The sequence below is a fragment of the Chlorocebus sabaeus genome, chromosome X (assembly GCF_047675955.1).
Source record: "Chlorocebus sabaeus isolate Y175 chromosome X, mChlSab1.0.hap1, whole genome shotgun sequence".
Lineage (NCBI taxonomy): Eukaryota > Metazoa > Chordata > Mammalia > Primates > Cercopithecidae > Chlorocebus > Chlorocebus sabaeus.
Window position 1 is genome coordinate 30,032,611 of NC_132933.1, and position 16,698 is coordinate 30,049,308.

The following is a 16,698-nucleotide window of genomic DNA, read 5'->3' on the forward strand; positions in this document are numbered from 1 at the left end:
GGACATTGGGAATAGAAGGGCAAAATGATGAGGCAGACAAGCAGAGCTGGTAGAGTTTGAGGCTACCAGGCTGGTCAGAGCCCATATAGTCCTGCAAGCTGAGGTGCTGTACTAAAAGGGGAGATGTTCTTCTTTCCGCCATTCCTAAAAGTTGTTTTCCCTTAATTTGTCATCTACTCATAAGTCCTCGGACAAGCACAGATAATAAAGACTTTCCATCAAGGTGAGTGTTCTCTCACCACCTTTTCACTTAATGATAGAAACATAAAATGAGGTCTGACAGTGTTGAAAAACTAGATGCATTTTACAAGCTACAACTACTTGATTTTTTCACCTACATATAATGACCAAGTCTTTGGGTATAGAAGCAAAACAAGATTCATAGTTATTTTTAAGCTGTTTTCATTTTAAGCTTGCTGATTAGCCACACATTTTTTTTAAGCACCAAGATATATTTAAGAACATCTGGCTTTATCTTCACCACTTATTCCCATCTTCTCTGGATAATTAATTATGTTTTTAAAGTCCTTATAGCCTTGTAAATGGTGGTGGTGGTATCTGCATTTTACAGGTGAAGAAACAGACTCTGAGAGGTTAAGTTGAAGAGGGTTATAAAGATATAAGTCAACAGAGCCAACACTCAAACCTCGGTCTTTCTATCCTTTAGTGTTTTCTGTTCCTTTTGCTTTCTCATGCTGATGTGTTATCCAAAGATTTTTAAGTTTTTGTGCCTTTTTTTTTTTTTTTTTAACCACTGCCCATGTTTTGCAACAGAAAATATGTTCTGTGTTTTTGGTTCTGGAATCTACAATGTGTAACTTTTTTTTTTAGGTAATGCACTTATGATTTATGTGAGATTTAAAAAGTATTTTACTCATCTTAAATAAATTGTATTTCCATCACAGTGGATACAGTGTTCAGACCCTAATATTGCCTTTTTTGAGCACTTAAGATAATCTGAATAGTTACTGTTTGGTGATGCCTTGGTATTATTGAAGTACGTAGGACAATTTGCCCCCTAAATGTAATGGTTCCAGACAGCTGTATTTTTGAGGCTGTTGATTCTGCCCTTATTTATTTATTTATTTATTTATTTATTTATTTATTGAGACGGAGGTTCAAGCGATTCTCCTGCCTCAGCCTCCTGAGTAGCTGGGATTAGAGGCGCCTGCCACCGCGCCCGGCTAATTTTTGTATTTTTAGTAGAGATGGGGTTTAACCATGTTGGCCAGGCTGGTCTTGAACTCTTGACCTCGTGATCCACCTGCCTCAGCCTTCCAAAGTGCTGGGATTACAGGTGTGAGCTACCGTGCCCGGCCGACTCTTGCTTCCATGTTAGCTATCATTTCTTAATATATTAAGTATACTTGCTTGTCTATACCTCCTTAATATATTAAGTATACTTGCTTGTCTATACCTCCCCCCTAATATTATTGGATGCTTCTAATCTTTTATGAGACCAGATAGATAAGCAAGGCTATTTACCAGTGTTTAAATTACAAGTGAGAAATGTCTGAGAGCCAGTTCTGTATAAGGGTATGGGCTTAAAGGTATGGATTTTGTCATCTTTATTTTGGCTGCAAAGCAGGGATTTGAGAGGTTGCCATATAGTCGACACATGATGAATGGTGTGCTTTTCCTGCTTTTTTGGTGCTTGTTATGTAAGTAGAGTAGGGTCAAGTAGGGTAAATGAGAGTTAAAAAAGAACATTTAGAATTTAATAGATTTAAAAGGAAATATTACTGCTAATTCTTGAACTCTAGCTGCTCCTACCCCCATTCCAACCTTGACAAGTGTCTTCTCTGGTGAACCATAAACTCTTAATCCTCATTTTAACCTTTCTTTTAATCTGGCATTTTGCTGTCACATGTGGTCTCCCTATTAAAAGAAAAACAAAAAGCCCACCTTTCATATCTTCATGAGGAGTGAGCCAGCCATTGTCACTGACAACTTTCACAGTGATTTTATATATCTCTCTTTACTCAGTACCTAAATATTATTTTTTTGTATGTGAAGGTTATGCTACAGATTTGAGTTTTTCTTACACTGACCATGAATTTGTATTTTACTCCTCTGTATAATCTCTTAGGAACAAAGGGATGGCAAAACTGGTCAGGGTTAGATATTTGGCTTGTGGTCTTATAGTAAAGCTTCTAGATTCAGATGTTCTTTTAAAAGTATATCTAGCTGGATGTCCATCCTGTTGAATTCCTCATTGACAACTTTGTATGATACTTTCTTCTTGGGTAGACTCTTAATTCTGTGAGACTCTGGTTGATAGTTTCTTTTTTTTTTTTTTTTGAGACAAAGAAGTCTTGCTGTTTTGACCAGGCTGGAGTGTAATGGTGCGATCTTGGCTCACTGCAACTTCCGCCTTCCGGGTTCAAGAGATTCTCCTGGCTCATCCTCCTGAGTAGCTGGGATTACAGGCATGCACCACCGTGCCTGTCTAATTTTTGTGTTTTTAGTAGAGACAGGGTTTCACCATGTTGGGCAGGCTGGTCTTGAACTCCTGACCTCAGGTGATCCACCTGCCTTGGCCTCCCAAAGTCCTGGGATTACAGGTGTGAGCCACTGTGCTGGGCCATCTGGCTGATAGTTTCTTTTTCTTTTTCTTTTTTTTTTTTGAGATGGAGTCTCGGTCTGTCACCCAGGCTGGAGTGCAGTGGTGCAGTCTTGGCTCACTACAATCTCTCCCTCTTGGGTTCAAGTGATTCTCCTGCCTCAGCCTCCCTGGTAGCTGGGACTATAGGCACACGCCACCATGCCCGACTAATTTTTGTATTTTTAGTAGAGACAGGGTTTAGCCAGGTTGGTCAGGCCGGTCTCGAACTCCTGACCTCAGGTGATCCACCTGCCTCGGCCTCCCAAAGTGCTGGCATTACAAACGTGATCCACTGTACCCGGCCGATAGTTTATTTAAAAAAAGAAAAAAAAATTGTAAGTATAGATGGAGTTTCGCCATGTTGCCCAGGCTGGTCTGAAACTCCTGGACTCAAGCCGTCTGTGTGACTTGGTCTCCCAACATGCTGGGATTATAGGCATGAGCCGCCGTGCCTGGCCGATAGTTTCTTTTTCTGGTTGTTGACTGCTACCTTCTATTTGGATACATTCCAGGGTTGGTCAGGTCTGTTTTTCTTCCTTTTCTTTTAGAATGTTATCATTTCTGATTGGAACCATCTCTTTACAGGCTACTTTGAAATCTGCTGCCCTCCCCTACTCCCCTTTTATTTTCTATTCTTTAGAAAGGATAGCTCTTACATATGTCATATTTCCATGATTGAAAGATGTCATTACTTGTAAGATTTCATTATTGTTTTTAGAACAGTTTTTTTGAGGAGGGCTGGTAGAGAAATAACACACTAATTTGTAAGTATCATCCTGATTTTCACAAACATTAAAACAGTCATATTAGAATTAAGATACAAGGCCAGGCATGGTGGCTCATGCCTGTAATCCCACTGTAGGAGGCTAAGGCAAGAGGATTGCTTGAGGCCAGGAGTTTGAGATCAGCCTGGGCAACATAGCGAGACCCCATTTCTAATAAATAAATAAATAAATAAATAAAACTTAGCTAAGCATGGTAGTATGCACCTGGATTTTGAGACCAGCCTGGGCAACATAGCGAGACCCCATTTCAAATAAATAAATAAATAAATAAAACTTAGCTAGGCATGGTAGCATGCACCTGTAGTAGCAGCTCCTTGGGAGTCTGAGGCTGGAGGATTTCCTGAGCATAGGAGTTCAAGGCTGCAGTAAGCCATGATTATGCCACTGCACTCCAGCGTGGGTGACAGAGCAAGACTCTGTCTCTTAAGAATTAATAAGATACAGTATATAAATATGACCATAATTAAATTCCTTCCAGTCTTCTGTCATCTTCTCTTGTCTTCTATATTTGGTTGCAAAACTCTGTTCCTTCTCTGCATTGTCTGTTTCCTTAAAGTCTTTGTCCAAATTCATCTTGCCTCTCCTTGATTTAGTCTCTTGAAGATTACTAGTTCCTTTGCCTTTAACCTTTCTTCCTAATGTAACTTTTTTTTTTTTTTTTAATTCCTGCTTATAAAATTATCCTCTGAGAACCGCCACCCTTTGGCTTCTCAATTTTAATTTGATATATGTGATCCTCAACTCAGGGATGTTGAGTTCAGCAAACTTTTGAAAGTCCTTTTGTGAACCAGATGCTATGCTAAGCTGACATTTGCTCCCAGGCCTTGAGATGCTCAGTCTCCTTGCTTTTTATTATTTTGGATGTAGGACTTTGATTTTAAAGAACATAGCAGTTAGCACTACTTATTCATAATCTGTATTTTTAATCTACTACATTCCTATTCTCATCTTCCATTCCAAGAAGGCCAAATATATTTTGCAGGTCCCTTCCTTCTAGTCTTACATGTGTAACCTAATTTTTATCCTCTAAATCCTAGGTTGCAAATTATCAGCCCTTGGGCAGAATGTGGCTTGTTAAATGTACTTTCTTATTTTATTTTATTTTTCATTTCATTTCATTGCATTTCATTATTTCATTGCATTTCATTTCATTTTTGAGACAGAGTCTCTGTCGCCCATGCTGGAGCGCAGTGGTGCGATCTTGGCTCACTGCAACCTCTACACCCCGGTTTCAAGCGATTCTCATGCCTTAGTCTCCCAAGTAGCTGGCATGTGCCACTGTGCCTGGCTAATTTTTTTGTATTTTCAGCATAGGCGGGGTTTCATCACATTGGCCAGGCTGGTCTCAAACTCCTGACCTCAAGTGAACTGCTCTCCTTGGCCTCCCAAAATGCTGGGATAACAGGTGTGAGCCACTGCGCCAGGCCTCTGTTTTTTTAAAATTTTTTTGTAGAGACGAGGTCTCACTATATTGCCCAGGCTGGTATTGAACTCATGGGCGCAAGTAATCCTCCTGCCCTCTGCCTCTCAAAGTGGTGGGATTACAGATGTGAGCCACCACCACCAGCCAAATGCACCTTCTTAACCTCACATGATATTTCAAAATTTTAAAAATCTGTTTGTTTTTAAAAATCAGAATTGACAAAATCCAAATTTCAGTTTTTCTTGAAGGACTGGAACATCTGGTAACATTGTGTTCTGATTTCTGCATAGCAACATTGTATCCTGGTTTCAGCTAGACTTGTCTAGGTGCTGCCCCCCCATTTAGAATAGAGCAAGGGCCTTTTTAAAAAGAGTTCACCTCAGTCAGTCCCCACTCAGCTTGTTTCTTTTGTTTTCATTATGTTCTTGGCCTCTGTAGACAATTGATTTTGTAATTCCAGCTCTAAGCCTTTTTTTTGTATTGTTGTTTTCCCTTCAGCTCATACTTTGAAACTGACCTCCTAAGCTCCCAAAGATTTCTTGTTAAAATAAGCATTGCCATTTTGAGGCTTATTCCTAGATGTTGACGATAGGTATTGGGATAGGGTATGGGATAGGGAACTCATCAATGTTCACATCGATGCCAGAGAAACATTTAATATCTCTATATAAGTGCAACATTGACTTTTTTGCCACCAAACACCATTTTATAGGAGAGAAACCGAGAAACCTATACTGATTAAAAGAGCTTGCTTATTTGCTGCAGCACATTTTTTGAGGGCAGATTTAGTATGCTCTCATTGTGGTCTGTATGTAATAACCATTACATGTATACTAGACTCTTGTTAGGAGTTTGAAAATGACAGACACAAATCATTTTTCTCTTCATTATCATCTTTTATACTTAAAAATACTGAGTATAGGTTTTGTGCACTGATATTCATAGGCACCAAACAGTTGAAGAGGGCAGGAGAAATTTTCTGTTTCCTTACTGTTCCACTTACAGTAGAGCAAATATTCATTTATATGCTGTTTTAAAAAATCTTGACATAGGCATGAGCACTTATAAAAGGCTTCCATGCAACATTTGCTCTAAGTGTGTCTTTCCCCTACGCACATAATTATCCTGAGAAGCATCCCTGGGTGCAGTTAAGATGCAGCTCAACAGAATCCACATCTTGACTCTTACATTTTATCCACATGGAACATCTCAGGAACTCTGTTTGCTATAAGAATTCCTAGGTTGCAGTATAAGGGTAAATGAAGGAGTAAAGTGGATTTAGGATAGCTGTCCCCATGTCTTTCTCCTCATAACTTTTTTCTTCCTTATCAATATTTGTTTGACTTTTTAAATGTCAAGTGCATCCGCATATGCCTTTCTACCTGGGGTTTATGTGCAAAGAGTGAGAGAATGAGAATGAAATTCTGACAGTTTCAGACACTAGTAAAAATGCATGGAATGCAGTTCTGGGATGCTTCCTTTGAAGTGAAGACACTTAACCAAAAATAATATATTATTTTGGTGGGCTTGTATTTTATAGTTTCTCTTAAAAATTGTTTGGTTGCCATCCAGAGGACTCTTTTATGAAGAATCTATATAAACTACTAAAATATTTCTTAGGACCTTTTTGGTGAATTTGATCATAAAATTAAAAAGCGTGTATGTGTTTTATAAAGGCATACCTCTGTTAAGAAGGCTGGTTTTATGTTTGCCTTTTCTTCTCTACTTTGATGACCACCCTAGCTGTTCCTTTCTCCAGACCACCGTACTTTTCAAACTTGATTCTTCTTGTCACAGCTCTCTATAACATCAGTTGCAATCAGCTGCCTCAACTCTTTGAGGATTTTTGTGCATAGGATGGCATTGTGAAACATAGGGAAATGGCAGTCTTACTAACAAAACAGGACCTATCTCTGGCCAAAAAGAATAAGAAAAAGAAAAAGAAAACTGACAACTTAGGAGGTCCAGATAATTACCAATATAAAATGGTGTTCACAGATAAAATCTTGTCTCAGCAGAGTAGGAAGGCCATCTTCTGTTGGCGATGTTCCCTACAAATATTACCAATACAGCTTATAGCACCAATAGGTGTCTGTGATGGAGAAGAGCAGACTATGAACTGAGCCTGGAGTAGAAAATTTTTGAGAAACAGCAACAGTCCTAGATGTGAAAAAGATAGATCTGTGTGATCCCTTACATTTAGAACTTATACTTTCTTATTTACAATGGTTAAAGCAGCACATATTTTTCAAAAATAGTTAATGGGAGAATGTTGCAGGTAATGTGGTATAAATGTTAATGAGAAGAGAAATACGGCTTTGCTGAAAATAAGAGTCCTGAAGGCTGAGTTTGGCACTGATTCATCACTGTGCAACTTTCTTCTTGATGGCAGCTAGCTCTTTCTGAAGTTCAGTAAAGTTGGGGGCGGTTTTCAAGTTTGTAATCCTAACACCTCAGCATTATTTTGTTAAAATACTCTCTGGACACTGCCAAGAGACTGACATCCAGTATCTTCTTTCCACTTGCTCTTGTGCTTGCTGATTTGTCATTCCAGGCTATGGACAGACCCCCTAAGCTGAAAGTCTCCCAGAGGAGGATGCCAAAGCTCCGTGCGTCACTCTCAGAACGATATCTCCCATAATTAAGAGCTTCTGGTGCTGTCCATTTAATGGGAATCTGCTTTAAGTCAGAAGATGAATACACACCACCATCCTCTTGACGAGACATTCCAAAGTCACTGATTTTCAGAACATTATTTTCACCTCCAGGCAGTTTCTTGCAGCAAGGTCCCTGTGTATACATTTTTTACTCGAGATACGCCATCCAGAATCAGCATCTAATGAAAATTTCACTAACTGAGTTTTAGTTCATTCTTCTTTTTCAGAAAGGAGAGGAAATCGCCTCCTGGAACCAGTTCCTTAATGATGTAGATAGGCCGTCTTTGTGTGCGAACTCCTGTACGTTTGACAGTACTGGGATGATTATATTGCTTGAGGATTTTGGCTTCTAGTAAAAATTTTAATTTCAGTTCCTGGGGAAGATGTTCTTGACATATTTTAACAGCAACAGCAATTTTATCCTTTAATGTGCCCTTAAATGTGTCACCAGAATGTTCCTTGCCAAGTAATTCTTGTAATGTGACACCTTTATGATTGAGAGCCCATTTCTTATTCTCCTAGTTATGACCACACTGTGGTACCATGATGCTCTTAATTGGAACATTGACTTTTTTTGCAATTTAAACAATTGGGATAAAATTCATATAACTTCAAATTTGCCTTTTACTTTACTTTTATTTTATTTTATTTTTTTTGAGACCAAGTCTCGCTCTTGTCTCCCAGGCTGGAGTACAGTGGCGTGATCTCGGCTCACTGCAACCTCTGCCTCCTTCCTGGGTTGAAGCAATTCTCCTTCCTCAGCCTCCTGAGTAGCTGGGACTACAGGCGTGCACCATCACGCCTGGCTAATTTTTGTATTTTTAGTAGAGATAGGGGTTTCACCATGTTAGCCAGGATGGTCTCAATCTTCTGACCTGGTGATCTACCCACCTTGGCCTCCCAAAGTGTTGGGATTACAGGCGTGAGCCACCACGCCCGGCCTCAGATTTGCCATTTTAAAGTGTACAATTCAGTGGTTTTTAGTATATCCGCTGTGTTGTGCAAGCATCACTGCTGTCTAATTCCAGAACATTTCTATCACCCCAAAAAGAAACTCCATGCCTATTAGCAGTCACTCCCAATTCTTCCCTTCCTCAGCCCCTGGAAATCAGTAATGTACTTTCTGTTTCTATGATTTTGCCTGTTTTGGACATTTCATTTAAATGGAATTATGCAATAATTTGTGGCCTTTTGTGTTTGGCTTTCACTTTGCATCATGTTCTCAAGGCTCATCCGTGTTGTGGCATGTATCAACTCCATTCCTTTTTATGGCTAAATGATGTTTCATTGTATGAGTGTGTACCACATTTTATTTATCCATTCAGCAATTAATGGACAGGAACAATGGCTTTTAAGTATTAAATTGTAAGTTCAACATTAAATGTATCCACAGTTATTGATAATGTCAAGATTATACATGGTGTGAACAGAATGCTGTGTAGAAATGATATGTAAATTATTTGTCAGCATTTCATGTAAGTGTGATTATTTTCTAAAGACCCTTCTAGCCCTGGTTTTAAGAAATATGTGAATGTAGTATTTTCATCAATAAAGTTTAATGCATTAAGCATTAGCTTAAAATTTGAATGAAGGCAGATGTGAAGATATTTGCCACATGTTGTAATAATCATGTTTTGAAATTATTTCAATATGAAGTATTTGAAAAATGTCAATACATAAAGGAAAGGAAATGAGTATAATTAAGTCAATATATTTTTAAAGCAATTTTTATAATTTAGCAGACACTGCATCTTAATATAAGTTACTATTAAAATTGTGTCCTTGTGAAAAATGTGATGTCATTTTTCTTTTTTTGTTGACCATGTAAAATAGGTTACTTTTCTTTGCTACATTTTCTATTTACTTTTGATAAGCTATTGCTTGCCCCTGTGGAAAGTTTTACTTGTTGCTCCATTTTTTTCTCCCTACCCCCACCACTCTCTCCCACATGCACACAATGTTCAGTTTTTTTTTTAAAGTCATCATTAGTGTGTTTATCTTTAATGGTTTCTAAGAATGGACGAAAAGAAACACACAAATATTTCATCCTTTTCTGGGGACTCAAGTCTTTGTTACTGATGGAACTCATTAACTTTTCTTTCTTTCTTAAACCTTCCTCCCTCCTTACCTTTTCCTCTTCCTTCCTTCTTCTCTTCTTCCTTTCTTCTCCCCTCCCTCCTTTCATTCTCCTTCTCTCCTTCTCCCTTCCTTTTCTCCTACCTCCTTTGACTAACCGTCCCTCCCCTACTCCCTCCTTTCCTTCCTTCCTTCTTCTCTATCAATATAATCACTTTGTTTCTTTCAGGTGAGATTGGAGTGGAACTGTTCAGCTGCGACCAGAAATTTATTTTCCTGAGTAAATTGCCAAGAATTAAGAATGAAGAGGGCCATTTGCATCTCCTTAAATTATTCAGTTATCTGCTTTATTGCTCCATGTGGAAAACTTAAAATTGTTAAGTTGTGCATTACTGTATTTTAACTTGTTGCTTAGTTTCTACATGTTTATTTTCAGTAATGGCTGAAAGTGTTAACTGTTCCATACTTATAGCACAATGTGCTGCATAAGGTTACCTGTGTACAGAGTTTTACTTTAGTTTAACTAAATATTGCCTGGGTTCAGTTTTTATTTCCATTCTGAAATGCTTCCTTTTTATTGTTTGAAACTGAAAATAAACAATTGTTGAACCATTTTGATTTTACCTCATTTTAAAACTCAGTTTTAATTTATTATTTGGCTTGTTCTTAATATTAGTCACTAAAAGCAATGGGAGCATTGTCTTATGAAATGCTTAGGAATCATTTTATATAGTACATGTACAACATTAAACGTGTTTAAAAAAGAAAAAGGTACCAGCGCTCACTTGTCCCTTGCCATTTTTTCTTGTAATTATGTTAGACAAATCTTGGCGGCGGGGGGATCAAAACATAATTGTTTTAATTCTACAGCTATAGGAGCTTTGTATTGCTAAACTTTCGTCTGGAAAAGTTTCACAGTGACATTTTTAAAAGAGAATTTTTTTATCTACCGAATTCTACCAGTGTAACCTTTTTTCTAAATAAACAATAGTTTTCTCAAATGGTTGTATATTATTGTGTATATTGTTGCTTATTCAAAATGACAGAGCAAAGATAATTCATTAAGGTTCCTAGCCCTTCTCAGTTCGTATTCCATGGGCTACATTATTTTCAAATGACATATCATCTGATAATAGGAAAATGTCCTCTTTGATTACCTCTATAGTTGGAGTAAACAGTGGACTGATATCATGCCTGGATTTGTCCATTTAGTCTTCAGTTCCTTGGAAACAATACCTATGCAAATTAAAATTTTCAGAGAATGACAAAAAGGATATACTTTTTTAAAGAACTGAGAAATGCTGAGCATATTTTAAATGAATTGGCAAAAGGGTATAAATCTTGATACCCTTTTCAGGTAATTGTAATTTGCAAAAATCGATGAGCAGAATATTTATGGGAGGGTGATGTATTCAGTGACTGTTGAGTGCTTATAATGTGCCTGACATAAAAATAGATGTTTTGTTAGAGTGACTTCTGACTTTGAGAAAATAACTATGGCTTATGTCAAAATTATTTGTCTGAAAGATATCAGGAAGAACTTTCCAGTTGTTAAATATGCATTCATATTTTAAAGGTTTCATGATTGTGATTTTGAACTAGAAAGTTTACTACTAATTAGATAGCATCAATATGCCTTCTTCCTGTTGCCCCAAATCATCAAACACAGGTAATCAGTTCTGGCCTTGCTAGAAATGCATTGATGATAGAAAATACTATCTTTGGATTAACTATGTAAAAATAATATATATTGGAAGTAGGAAATCTGTTTGTATAGTGCTAGCTATTTTAGGGCATCTACTCTGTTCTAGGTCCAAAGAAGTATAAGACCGGTCTCGAGAGTGCTTCCAATCTAGTTTGGAAAACAAGAACCAAATGAATGCTATAGGGGGCCAGCAAACTTTTTTTGTAAAGGGCCAGATAGTAAATATTTGTGGCCTTGCAGGTCATGTGGTTCCCATTGCAACTACTAAGCTCTGCCACTGTAGTGTTGATGCAGTTATAAATAATATGTAAGTGAATAAGCATGGCTGAGTTAAGTAAAAGTTTATTTACAAAACAAGTGGAAGCCTACATTTGGCCTGCAGGCCATAGTTTGCCAACCCCTTCTATAAAGAGTAGAGAGTCCTATAGGGTATTCATTAAAAAATATTTGAGGGTGGGAGACGGGTGAGGAATAAAAGACCACATACTGGGTACAGTGCACACTGCTTGGGTGATGGGTGCAGCAAAATCTCAGAAATCACCACTAAATAACTTATTCATGTAACCAAACACCACCTGTTCCCCAAAAACCTATTGAAATATATGAGTGCCTCTTATGTATCAGAGGTGCAGCCATGAGCAAAACAAACCCCTGTCCTCATGGAACTTCCATTCTAGTCAGTGGAGGCAGACAACAAATCATGTTACTTGGAGGGAGGTCCTCTGAGGAAGAATAAACCTGGATAAGGATACTGGGGTGAGGCCGAATTTACTACTGATTACACAGTGACTATGGAGTGAAGATGAACGAAGCAGAACATTTTGAGGCAGTTATCACAGTATGAATATTTTATTATCGAGTAATGTGTCTGTGATTCCCAACCCATCTTTGAACCTTTTACATGAAAGTAATATGCAGGATCTCTCTCTCTCGTTCTGGCGGGTGGCATCTAGGCTTGCCATTTTCTAGAAAGGAGTTCTTGACTAAAGGCTCATGAATGAGTTTGGGGGATATTTACGGGCCTTCCAGAATCCCAGAAATTGGGTACAAGTTTGTGTTATGTACACTTTTCTGAGTCTATAGCTTTTGCCAGATTCTCAAGAAAATAGGCCTAAGGTGGTAAGTTTGTTTTTCTGGGTCTTGTTCCAAAGGTGTCTGAGACCTTTATAACTAACGCTGAATTTTTGGGGGGATGGTGAGAAGGTGGAAGACAGTTGTCTGTATATCTACCTTGGATTAAATGGTAGGGGCTAAAGTTAGAGCAGCAGCCTTCCTTGCCTTGGCAAATAATCTACAAGTGATTTGCAATTTGTTGGAAAGTAACTGGTCCATGGTATAGGACCATTTCCTCTTTTAAGGAGGCACTTTAGCCAAATATGGGCAGACATCCTAGTAGCCTTTTTTTTTTTTTGACAATTATGTGATTGATTTATTTCTACTGTACTATGATCCAAAAATGACTTATGAAAAAAACAGTGCAGTATCTTTAAATGAGAAAATTTGTTTCTGGGTGAAATTAATAACCTAACTGAAGCTATAACCCCAAAATGTCATGTATAAGTGGGCCATGGAGAAACTGGCAGGCCACAAAGAGAAGGTAATGTGATTAGTTATAGGAACTAGTGTCCATCAAATATAAATTTAGTTGCAGCGGAGAAGAATGTTTCCTGGCACCGAGGCCTGAAAGAAACTTCTTTGCATTCACAAAGCAGTCATGTCTTTTCAGTGGATAAAACAAAGGAATGTGTCTTGTAAATGATCTTGAGTATTACCCGATGGCCAACACCTTAGTTCATTCTAGTAAGGTTATTCTACAATGACACTGGAACATGTGGTCCAGGCATGCGGGTCTCTGATGATTTGTTTCAGTCCAGGAAAACATTTTTAAATATTTGAGACAGGGTTTGTACACTGGGATTTATTATAGCCTTGTTTTTTATGTTTGTACAGATTAGGAAACTCATGCAACTGTTGTTTGGTTCCCATGATACAAGTAATATGAACAAGACCTGTTTAGTGTAAAAGCTTTGCCTGCCCTTTGTTTCATTTTTATGGATGGTTATCTCTAAGGCTGCCTCTTAGATAGGATGAAGCTTGTAATACTGTAACTGCTTAATGTTCTATCTCACTACTTATCAGAAATGTGGTTTAAATGCTTAAGTTGTTTGTTTTCATTTTTTTTGAGACAGGGTCTCACTGTTGCCCATGCTGGAGTGCAGTGGTGTGATCTTGGCTCATGGCAGCCTCCACCTCCTGTGCTCAAGTGATTCTCTTGCCTCAGCCTCCCGAATAGCCGGAATTATAGGCACGTGCCACCATGCATGGCTAATTTTTGTATTTTCAGTAGAGATGGAGTTTCACCATGTTGGCCAGGCTGGTCTTGAACTCCTGACCTCAAGTGATCCGCCCACCTCGTAAATGTTTAAGTTTTAAAAATTGAAGTAACATTTCTAGAGACACTATCTTTCAGGGCCAAGGAGATTTTATTGGGTCCAGAGCTGAGAATAAAAAAAGGAGCTGCTTAAAAGATGGTAATTCATGCTAATCGAACACAAATTTTCTTCTATTTATAGACACAAGTAGACATAAGAACAAGAGGAGGGATGTTGGAAGTAGTGATTAAAGGAAGTGTGGCAACCTGAGAAAATAAACCTTAATGTAAAAAATTCTGGTTTTGTTCCTGATTCTTAGGTACTGTTTTAAGCTGTAATGAATGGCCATTTCTAAATGGATCAGGCTTAAAAAGCTTAATTCCTTTGATGTGTTGCTAAATGGATGTGGTTAACAGAGGAAGGAGAGGGAACAGAGATGATTCTGATTGGGCACAGGGCACATAAGCTTGAGAAATACATAATTGCAGATGAGAAACAGCCTTCATTTCATGGTTAGGAGCTAGAAAATGACCTGGCACTTAACCTCTAGCTTAGTCTGACCTCTGATTTTTGTTAGATGACAGCTAGATGTCCTTGGGCTCGAGTATCAGACCAATGGACAGCTATTATTACCTCTATCCTCACAAAATTTTCTTATATTTTAACCAGAATGATACTGTACTTTGTTCAAGGCTTTCTTGATCCTAATTTCATGTGGTATGTAATAGTACTTATCTCCTATTGCATATATCGTCATTATCAAAGAACGCTTCTGAATTGTAATTGGATATGCCATTGCTAGGTACTATTATACAGCATCTTTTCTGCTTTCTGGAATAATTGATCCAAGACATCAGTAAGACAGACAAACATGCTAAGCAAGAAACAATATGTAAAATGAGTAAGGTATCCATACCACGTGCAGCTGGGGACCAGGTGGTACATTTTAAGAGTTGGTGAATACTCAGTAAGAATTACCTCAGACTAAGTGTGATTTGAGAAGTTTTTTTGTCCACAACAGGTTAATCTAGGAAAATTTTATAAAGGATTTGGGCTTTAAGGAAGCCAGTTGATTTCTACTTAGACCTAGAGGGTATAGGTCTTTTGGGGTCTCGTTTAACTCTTAAGTTGGCACTGGCAGAGAGTGAATGTTGAATTTGGAATTCTGAACAATTCCGGTATTATGCAGAATCTTTGAAGCCAATTTGTTATACTAGCCCAGGAATTGATCAGATTTGAGAGACAAATGGTCTCTACCTCTTTGGGTACTTTTCCATGCTGTCTCAGTATTTTCCCCCTTTTTTGGTCTTAAAAAAACCCCCGACATCATCAGTCTTTTATTGCTTTAACCAGTGTTAATCACACTTCTCATATCTTTACAGGTAATTAAAAAGTTGTTGTCTCTATGTCAAGATGACTTTCCTTGTCCATTTCTATTCCTCTGAGTGGGGATGAACTCCACTGAAGCTTCTTACACTTTCTCGCTTGATCTTCACAATGCCCTTCTGCTAATGAGTTAAATCTAACAATACGTGTCAAGTACCTAAAACAGGACCTAGTACCTGGCAGGTACTCAATAACTAGTAGCAGTTGTTGTTATTAGTGGTAGTATTTATACCAGTACTTTCCAAATTGAGAATTATTAGAATGAATTGAGAAACTTTTGGAGGTCCCCACATCAAGTATATTGAATCAGATTTTCTTAGAGTGGTGGCTTGGAGTATTTTTTACAAACAGTTCCTCAGGTGATTCCAAAGTAGGGATAACATTTGGGAATTACAGAGTTAAGCCATCACACAGTCCCCACATCTCTGTTCTTAATTTTGGACAGAACTCAGAGACTTCTTATTTCTGGAGGTGATAAGTATATTATGTCCCAGAGACAACCCATGCCTAGAAAGGAATATTGTAAAATCGATAGCAATAGCCTCTGTCCTGGTATCAGAGTTTATCAACTTTGCTAGCCCATGCTACTCTTGTTCACGGACCCCCTGACTTTTCCAGCATTCCTTCACTGACCTTTCTGGATCTCACCTCTTGTTAGATTAGCTGTATATTGTCAGCAAGCATCTGCTACTGAAATAAGCAGTTTGAAGTTCAGAACGTTTTTTGATACCACTTACACCTCCTTTAACTTTATCTATAGCAGTTCACTTTTATATTATTGGACTTGTGTTTAGGACTGGATTTTGTCCTTCATTCCTTGTTTTTCCTTGCAAAACAAACTGATGGTGAAGGGGGGTATGTATAAATGCTTAATAATTTAATGCTATAAATTTCCCTCTAATCACTATTCCAACTAGATCCCACAAATTTGATGTGTGACATTATAATTTTCATTCAGCTCAAAATGTTTTCCAATTTCTGTTTACTTTTTCTTTGACCCATGTGTGTTGCTTGATTTTCAAGTATTTGCAGATTTTCCAGATGTCTTTCTGTTGTTATCTAATTTAGTCTTATGTGGTCAAAGAACATACTGTGAATTATTTAAATCCTCTCAAATTTACTGGGACTTGTTTTATGGTCTAGTAGCTGGTCTTCTATGGTGAATATTCCACATGCACTTGAAAAGAATGTGCATTTTGTTGTTGTTGGATGTAGTATTCTATAAATGCCAATTAGGTCAAGTTGGTTGGTGGTGTTCCAAGTCTTCTGTATTCTTGCTATTTTATTTTCTGCTTGGTCTGTCAATTACTAAGAAAAGCATGTTGAAATCTGCAAATACAATAGTGGATTTGTATTATTTCTTCTTTTGGTTTTGTCGTTTCTTTGCTTCATGTATTTTGAAACTTTGTTATTAAGTACATACACATTTAAGATTATATACTCTAGGTGAGTTGACCCCTTTATCAAAATGAAATATTCCTCTTTATCCCTAGTAATACTCCTTATTCTAAATTCTACTTTGATATTAATATAACCTCTCCAGATTTCTTTTTCTTGTATTTGCATAGTATATTTTCTATTCTTTTTCTTGAAAATGAGTTTCTTGGTTTTTAATCCAATTTGACAATCTCTGCCTTTAGTTTGAAAGTTTACACCATACATTTAATGTAATTGTCGATATTGTTGTGT

At 37.6% G+C, this 16,698-nt stretch overlaps 1 protein-coding gene and 1 pseudogene across 9 annotated transcripts in view; one reads left to right on the forward strand and one right to left on the reverse strand.

Moving 5' to 3' along the window:
* Positions 1-10,547, forward strand: part of THOC2 (THO complex subunit 2) — a 130,099-nt gene extending 119,552 nt beyond the window's left edge. For 5 of the 9 annotated variants that reach the window (XM_037989101.2, XM_073013422.1, XM_073013421.1 and 2 more), the window contains 2 exons: positions 178-223; positions 7,368-9,262. In XM_037989101.2, the coding sequence (XP_037845029.1) occupies positions 178-205 (28 nt within the window). In that variant the 3' untranslated portion in view covers positions 206-223; positions 7,368-9,262. Of the gene's footprint in view, positions 1-177; positions 224-7,367; positions 9,263-9,775 lie in introns of those variants that run through there. The other 4 variants (XM_008019484.3, XM_073013418.1, XM_073013420.1 and 1 more) reach the window with 3 other exon arrangements.
* On the reverse strand, positions 7,369-14,419 carry LOC119620856 (tyrosine-protein kinase Fer-like; annotated as a pseudogene).
* Between the last annotated feature and the right edge of the window lie 2,279 nt (positions 14,420-16,698).